Genomic DNA, 8,860 nt, shown 5'->3' with positions numbered 1-8,860 from the left:
ATGAGCGTGTGATCTATAGGTTGGGGGTGTGTCTTTAGGAGGAGTATATAGGTATTGGGGAAGGGTTTATATGTTGAGGGAGTGTATGAGGGTGTGATCTATAGGTTGGGGGTGTGTCTTTAGGAGGAGTATATAGGTATTGGGGAAGGGTTTATATGTTGAGGGAGTGTATGAGGGTGTGGTCTATAGGTTGGGGTGTGTCTGTAGGAGGAGTCTACAGGTATTGGGGAAGAGTTTATATGTTGAGGGAGTGTATGATGGTGTGATCTATAGGTTGAGGGTGTGGCTTTAGGAGGAGTCTACAGCTTTTGGGGAAGGTTTTATGTGTTGAGGGAGTTTATGAGGGTGTGATCTATAGGTTGGTCTATATTGTATTTGTGTGTGAGAGAGACTCACTAAGTTGCTGTTGGTGTTATTCGTATCTTCCTCAGGCATGGGCATGAAAACGGCCAGAGCTACACAGTTTGCAAAGATGGTGAGGAGGATGATGATTTCAAACGGTCTGAGAGAAATGTTCAGGAAAATAAAAACATCCACCAACATCAAATTATTGCTTGTTTCTGAGTGTTAAAATTATAGACATAATACTGCAGTAATGAACAATATGTCTGTGTGTGTTGATGACCGCAGTTGCAGTGTGTTGTTGTGTGTGTGTGCTAGCATTCTCTGAGCTTAGCATGTCTGTATTTAGTGAGCTGGAGGACAGAGCAGCTGTTCTCTCAGAATATCAGAGCACCGTGCTGAAACACTGACATTTACACACCTCTACACGCACGCTCAAGAGTGAATGAGCTCATTAACTAGCTATCATCTCATAGTTGCTTTTTCAAACACTTTGATAACTGCATATTTGGCACCTCTAATGAATGACTTTAAATGATAAACTTATTTTAAATGGCAAATGGTAAATTAAGATGTTTTTTATAGTCTTTTTTAGTTTGTTTGTTTTTTTTTGTTTTGTTTTTGGAGATTCACTTGAGATGAATTTGATACTTAACTGAAGTATCTTTTTGTCATTTCTTAAATTATTTTTTATAATTTTTTATTTATTTTATATTAGAATATATTTTAGTTATAATTTATTTTTATTGATTTGTACAGATTTTTTATATTTTTGCCAAAACCATGATGCACTACCTTTCAAAAGTTTGGGTTTGATGATTTAAAATAAATGAATACTTTTATTCATCAAAGACGCATTCAATTAATCAAAAGTGACAGTAGACATTTATATATATATATACATAAAATATATATCACGGTTAATCGCATCCAAAATCTTTGATGAATATATAAATACGCACACAATCAGTATATATTTTGTTTTACATATTTTAATAATGTGCATTAAGCTGGTTTACTGATTATTTTAACACAGAAAACTCCAAATTAAAACATTATTGTAATTAAAATATTTTTTTGATTCATTAAAGGATACTTCCACTCTACAATGTTTATGCAGGCCTTGCGGAAGGGGTTCTTCAGCGTGAGGAAGAGGAGGGATCGCGCCGGGCGCGGGTTTCCACCTGTGGCCTGGAGCTTCTTGAGTTTCTCTCTCTGCTTCCTCTTGAGCGTCTCCTCATCCATGATGAAGGTGCCCATGGGTGCTTCACCACCGCCCTCCATGATCCGATCAGAACCAGAGCAGGAGGCGCAGGAATCCTGGAGATCAGGTACTTGGCTCAATAGTTCAGGATCTTCCTGTGGCTGAAAAATGAACGTGTCCCCACCATCCGCTCTTCCAACTGTCTCTATTTCTCTCACTGCCTCGCTCTGCTCTTGTTTGGTTAGTACTGCAGCTGTCTGACTTAAAAAATAAATATAGACAATGCGTGTCACTCAGTTTAAGTGTGTGTGTTCGGGGACAACAGAACATGACATAGTCGTGGTCACAGAGACATAGATAAAAAGGCAGGACATTCACGCAGTCATAACTTTGGAATGTTCTCATTGGCTTGTTCTGTTTGGGCTTTGTGACATCACTGAGTTGCCAAACCAATCAGCTCACAGATGAGGCACTGTCATCTCTGTGGTTTCGCATGATTTATGAGCTTTTTCTGATTGTCCCAATCATTCTTGAGTCTCTTATCAACTATACAAGTGTCTTAACCTGTCAAGAACATTTCTGGGTCATAAATTTGATTTACGTTTATTTGCACTGACAAAATGATCAATAAATCAGGGCAAAATATCTGAAACTCATCAAAATGTAACCAGTTGCAACATTTTTTTTTTTAAAGTTGTATGGGACTCAAATAGAAATTATTTATACAGCCAATTTGATTAAACTTAAAATTAAAGGCAGCAACTGTGTTTATGAACATGTTGAATACAGTCATTTAAAAAAACAGAAACAAGACTACAAGTATCTCTAAGTAAAAAAACAGCCCCATTCCAAGTATAATTTAAGATTTATTTGAATAAAAAAAGTGTAAAAAGCACAGTTCACATGATCACATGAGAATGCAAGAGCAGAAACCGGGTGTCGTGTTGATTTCAAGGCTTTTTTGGGCATCATGACCCCTGTGCCCTCATGTCTCAGTCTGAAAACACACTACATCACGCTAGCCATCTAAAATGTGCCACTCTTGTGCCATATTCAACTCGTTTCAGAAGATTTCAGTACTTTATTGAAGACCAAACTTATGCTAAAAATGCTAAAAAGAACATTATTTTGTGTGTTTGGTGTAATGCAATGTGTTTACGCGGTTTAAGGTGTAAACGCGCCTTTCTGAAACGCGTCGATTTTTACAAAGCTCATCGTTCTGAAAAGCACGCTGTGCTTTGATTGGCCAGCTATCCGGTGCGTTGTGATTGGCCGAATACCTCAAGCATGTGACAGAAATGTTACACCCCTCACCATATTTGAAAACACACAGCGTCTCCACGACAACAATACTACAGCGAGAATAAAAAAAGTCAGGCTTTCTGTCTTTGCGTAAACATTTGGGCGGAGTTATGCAAATCTTCCAACACAGTGATGTAGACATGTGGGGGCGTGTTTAAATGAGGTGTGGACTTTTATAAAGAATACCTCTTCGGGTTTAAGACTTTAGTCTTTGGAACTTTACTGATCTTATCTATGCACAAACAGCTTGTAACACTCCAAAGACAAACGAAAACTTGAAATTGCATCATATGACAACTTATGTAATTATTTGCACATTTTCTGGATAGCTGCTCTTTTCTGAATTACAAATTGTGCTTTTGCATCATTAAAACACATGCTAATATCTGATAATCAACAATGTTTTGGTGGCGCAGGATAAAAGTCGCGTGAACGATGTTTTCCGTACGTCTTTAACTCCCGACAGACTCCTCAGAAGACGATTCGGAAATGGAAAGCGGCGACGCTCCTCCGTTCTGCTCCGCCCTGCCCGCGTTCTCCACCAGATCCTGCAGGTACTTGATGTAGCGTATGGCCGCGCGCAGCGTCTCCACTTTGCTCAGCCGTTTTTCCGTGGTCCCGTTAGGCAGGTGGTCACGTAGTTTGGCGTATCCCTGGTTTACGCACTTCACGCGCTGGCGTTCCCGCTCGTTGCGTTTCTGGATGAAGGCGGGCTCGAAGGGACATTCGTAAATGCCGAAGCTACCGTGGAACGGCGGCAGGTACGAGAGCAGCGATGCACCGCCGCAGTAGGATCTATCGTAGACTCGCTGATCAACGTGGGTCGGGTATAAAAACAGCGGCAATGCGCGATCGGCGTGAACGTCGTTCCCTCTGTAGCCACCAGGGGGCGCACAGTACCTGCTGCTCCTAGCCAAATGGCAATGAGAGTCCTGGAGGGATGCGTCCATGTTGAGATGAAATCAGAAGTTGGTTCCGTTCGTTTGTTCGTAGACGAAAGCCACGCCCAAGGAAGTGTCTCTAAGACTGACGGATTAACTTGCGTTTCCTGAGGTGAGGAAGCATCGTCTTCTTCCTCGCTTAAATCCCAGACGCTCAGAAAAAGGCTTCTGCTGTGCTTTGAAAGCCCTGTGAAGGATTTCGGGAGAGACAGACGAGAGTTTAGACCAGAAGACTTCAAACACACTTCAGATTAACATAATAACCATGTTGTCTGAGGTTCAAATGCGCGTGATAAGCCCGCGGACGGTCCTTGCAATTAACACGGATTTGACATGAAATACAGACGAAAAGACCCAAAACGTAGTCTGTGAGCGCAAACGCTATCTGTGCTTCCACTATACGGGCTATCCAAATAATAACTGATTTATTGACAGAAATCTGAAGTTAAATAGGGATTGATATGGGCACAGGTGAAGTGTGTACTACGATCGCATGCTTGTATTGGCATGCTAGATAAAAGCGTACAGCAGTGTGTCAGTAATCCGTCTCTAATTCACGACATTGTGTACTACACAAGAGTTAGAGGAGGAAAGCAGAATGTGCTCGAGAATTAATAAGGTCTCTGAAAGAAAAATAAACGACTGATCTAATCCCTCATTGTGTTTCCAATTTAAAGACATATCTGCGCTTGTCTCATGTGTATTTGGAGCTCGAGGCGAAACATTAAATGATGTCTAATCCTACTTTCAGTGGAAATCCCCTCAGCTGTGAAGTGGTGTCAAGTTGGATGTATTAAGGAGAAAAGATAGAAGCAGTGGAGAAATTATGAATGGAAACATGTCAGAGACTTTTCATGCGGCTACAAAGAAAGCCGCAAAACAATCCTGCCGCTCTTCTTGTCTTTTATTGTCAAGTTAGCTGATGCAGCTTTTGCAGACCACATTAAAATACATTGAATAATAAATAACATGCAGCACCAGCTACAGCATAATATTCTTTATTCAATAATGCGGATATAACTGTTTAAAGATCAACACAACTGTAAAACAACTGAAGAAAAAATATAAAATAAGCACAAAAGCGGAAATGCCAAAATTTTACAATATATTCTATAATATATATATATATATAATAACAGTATTTATATAATATGTATGTATTACATACTGAGCATTTAAATCAAAATTTAATGCAGTATTAAAGTAGTTTAGATATTTAGATACAGAAGTAAAGCATCTTGTTTTGCACCAACATCTGTTAAATATTTCATACAGATTCATTCTTAAAATGCAGCTGAATTGATCTGTCAGTGTTTAGTTTTAATGTAATGTTTACTGTAATATTACAGGCACAATGAAACAAAAGCAGCTGGTGTTGAGGAGACTGGACGTGTCTTACCTGAGAGGAAGAGGAGCCGGTTCTCCTGTCTGCGGATCTCCACACACACCTGAGTGATGTTACAGGTGAGCTCTCAGTGCTTTACCTGCCGCCGGCCCGTGTCCCGCCCCTCGTGTGTGTGTGTGTGTGTGTGTTTACACTGACATGAGCATTTCAAAGGCAGGATGAGCCTCAGGAAGTCGGCAGAGATGGATTTTTGTTTTGTGTTGGAGTCTGAAATTACAGCGGGGTGCAGAAAGCTGCAAACGGCTGTTTACTGATCTCAGATCTGTCATCCAGACGCTGAAACATACGCACACATTCGTGCTGGATAATGACTGGAGCTTCACTTCACTGTGACGATCAGATTCACAGATGATGATGATGATGAAGGTTTCATATCCTCTGTTTCTTTAGGAGTGTGATCGCTGTGCTTCCTCTTCCTCTGGGTTATGAAGATATACAGTCAGATTAGCAGCCGCGCAAAACATTCATTTGACATAATAACAGAGTTTAATCACATGCTTTTATTACCGTCTGATATCAGAATGAACTGTAGACATATGATAATTCATCTACAGACACTGTTGAGTTTAGACAAATAATTTACATGCTTATATACTATATGCTATATAGTATACATTGCCTTTCTGTCATTTATTTTGTCTGTCTGTCTGTCTGTCTGACTATCTATATATCTATCTATCCATCTGTCTGTCTGTCTGTCTATCTAACTTTCTATCCGTCCATCCATCTGTCTGTCTATCTATCTATCTATCTATCTATCTATCTATCTATCTATCTGTCTGTCTGTCTGTCTGTCTGTCTATCTATTTATCTATTTGTTTGTCTGTCTATCTGCCCGTCTGTCTGTCTATCTATCCATCTGTCTGTCTGTCTGTCTATCTAACTTTCTATCCATCCATCTGTCCATCTGTCTGTCTATCTATCTATCTATCTATCTGTCTGTCTGTCTGTCTGTCTGTCTATCTATCTATCTACATTACAACACAATGTTTATTTATATAGCACATTTAAAACAACCGAAGTCGACCAAAGTGCTGCACAGAGTATGCAAAACAAAACAAGTCAACAAGTTAATAAACAATAAAGCACAAACTATAAAACACACACTGTAAAATGGATGAGGTTCACTAAAATAAAGGATCATTGCACAGCAATTAAAAAAATATTAAATGCCAAGGAGAAGAAATAAGTTTTAAGAGTAGACTTAAAAATAGATAGAGTTGAGGCAGTTCTGATATGAATTGGGAGACTATTCCACAACTTAGGGCCAACAACAGAAAAAGCACGATCACCTCTGTTTTTGAGATGTGCCCTGGGAACTTGCAATAATCCAGAATCAGCGGATCTGAGTGCTCTTGACTGAGTGTATGGATGTAACAAATCAGATGGATACTGTGGAGCCTGATTAGGGAGAGATTTATAGACAAACAGTAAAATGTTAAAATCAATTCTATATTTGACTGGCAGCCAATGCAATGAGATCAAAACTGGTGTGATAGACTCATGATTGCGCTTCCCATAAAGAAGCCAAGCCGCTGCATTCTGAACCAACTGCAGACGAGAAACACATGACTGAGGAGCACCGATATATAATGAGTTGCAGTAATCCAATCGAGATGTTACAAAAGCATGCATAACCATTTCAAACTTCTTTAGAGACAAAAATGGCTTCACCTTTGTCAGAAGACGAAGATGATAAAAACAGGATTTGACCACCGCACTTATCTGCTTATCAGATTTAAGATTATTATCGAACCAAACACCTACAAGTTTCTTGCACATGTAGTTCTATATGGAGTAAGAAGTTCAGATTCAAAATCATGTACACAGTGGTCATTTGAGCCAAACAAAATAAATTCAGTTTTACTTTCATTGAGGCTTAGGAAATTACTTGTAAGCCAAAGTTTTAGTTCGTCCAGACAATCTAAAATAGGCTTTAAAGCCTGTTTGTTATCGCGCTTCAAAGGGATATTGATTTGTGTGTCGTCGGCATACAGATGAAAAGAGACCCCATACTTTTTAAAAATAGATCCTAGAGGAAGCATATAAAGAGAAAACAGTACCGGACCAAGAATCGAGCCCTGAGGGACACCAGACTTTAAATATATCTCAGATGAGGATTGGTTTCCAATACTAACAACATACCTCCTATTAGTGAGATATGAACGAAACCACTGCAACACCGTGCCCTGAAGGCCAACACATGTTTCAGGACGTGATATAAGTGTATTATGATCAACTAAGTCAAAGGCAGAACCGAGGTCTAACAGAACCAAAGCCATAGACTGCCCAGAGTCAGTAATTAGCACAATATCATTCAAAACTCTTAAAAGAGCTGACTCAGTACTGTGACAGGATTTAAAACCAGATTGAAAATTTTCAGAGATTGAAATTGATAGTCAAATAAGACTGTAGTTGATTTAGAACCACTTTCTCTACAATTTTGGAGAGAAAAGTCAAGTTTTAAATAGGACGAAAGTTAGCCAGTAATGTGGGATCCAAACTTGGTTTTTTAAGATGAGGCCGCAAGTTTAAAGTCGCCAGGTACAGTGCCAGTATAGAGGCATTTTTTAATAACAGACAACAGGTCAGGGTAAACAGTCTCAATAATTACATCCTGGGGACACGTAGTAGGTTTCAGAGTAGACATATCTCCATCAGAGTATTCAAGTTTACAGGCTCAAAGACAGACCAAGTGGAAGGGGTGATTGGAATATCTGGCAATTTGTATACAGAGGCATCAAAGATGTAATTTGGGAAATCTTATCATTAAAATGTTTTGCAAAGTCCTCACAAAGAGAGACAGATGTCTCAGGAAACAGATTAACATTTGGATGAAGAACAGATTCAACCGTGGAAAATAGGATATTTGGCTTATGGCTATTTCTTAAAATTAACTCACTTAAGAGTCACTTAAAATTTTATATGACACATGTAGTATCTATCTATCTCTCTGTTCCACTGTTCTGTTTGTCTGACTATATCTGTCTGTCTGGACCATGAGAGACAAACACACTCAGGACTCATCATGTTGACGTCAGCGGTGGGACGTGAAGCTCTTGATTCGTTGTGACATCGCTGAAGTAAGAGACCTGCATCCTCGTCTGGACGTCCCATTCCTGATCGCACTCCCACAACACGCCTGTGTGACGAGAAACAAATCGTATTCACTGACACAGCCTGATTATTTAATGAAGCACAGCCACACACACTCACACTCACGATGCGTTTGTGAATCTTTGAAGGAGGATCGCGTTTAAACGTCTCTCAGCAGCAGCGGATATGAACACACACACAGCCCTGAGTGCTAAACACTCCGTGACAATTACCACATCTCTCACACTGGCGCTCTTCTGCATCTGTCAGAAATCAGCTGACGTGATCGTATCATTTCCACAGGTGTGAGTGGATCCAGGTGTGCGCTCAAGGAGACCTGATGACTGTGTGCGTCTGTCAGCTCTCTCAAGTGTTTACTGTATGCTACGGCTATGTGTGGAATACTAGCGTCCTGCATAGTGTGCAGTGTATACTGTGGTATGCTTGTCATGTGATCACATCTTGCATATGTAATCTATCTATCTATCTATCTATCTATCTATCTGTCTGTCTGTCTGTCTGTATCTATCTATCTATCTATCTATCTATCTATCTATCTATCTATCTATC

General features: G+C 39.8%; 1 protein-coding gene across 2 annotated transcripts in view; it reads right to left on the bottom strand.

The window, feature by feature from the left end:
• The window catches only part of cacna1sa (calcium channel, voltage-dependent, L type, alpha 1S subunit, a), a 28,625-nt gene extending 26,770 nt beyond the window's left edge, over positions 1-1,855 (bottom strand). For both annotated transcript variants that reach the window (XM_016459345.1, XM_016459346.1), the window contains exons 1-2: positions 1,439-1,855; positions 397-502 (exon numbers count right to left, since the gene is read on the bottom strand). In XM_016459345.1, the coding sequence (XP_016314831.1) occupies positions 397-502; positions 1,439-1,626 (294 nt within the window). In that variant the 5' untranslated portion in view covers positions 1,627-1,855. The remainder of the gene's footprint in view (positions 1-396; positions 503-1,438) is intronic.
• Between the last annotated feature and the right edge of the window lie 7,005 nt (positions 1,856-8,860).

This window comes from Sinocyclocheilus anshuiensis, unplaced genomic scaffold (assembly GCF_001515605.1).
Source record: "Sinocyclocheilus anshuiensis isolate Anshui unplaced genomic scaffold, SAMN03320099.WGS_v1.1 scaffold1799, whole genome shotgun sequence".
Lineage (NCBI taxonomy): Eukaryota > Metazoa > Chordata > Actinopteri > Cypriniformes > Cyprinidae > Sinocyclocheilus > Sinocyclocheilus anshuiensis.
The sequence above is the reverse complement of the archived record's forward strand: the minus strand, read 5'-3'. Positions and strand labels throughout refer to the sequence as shown.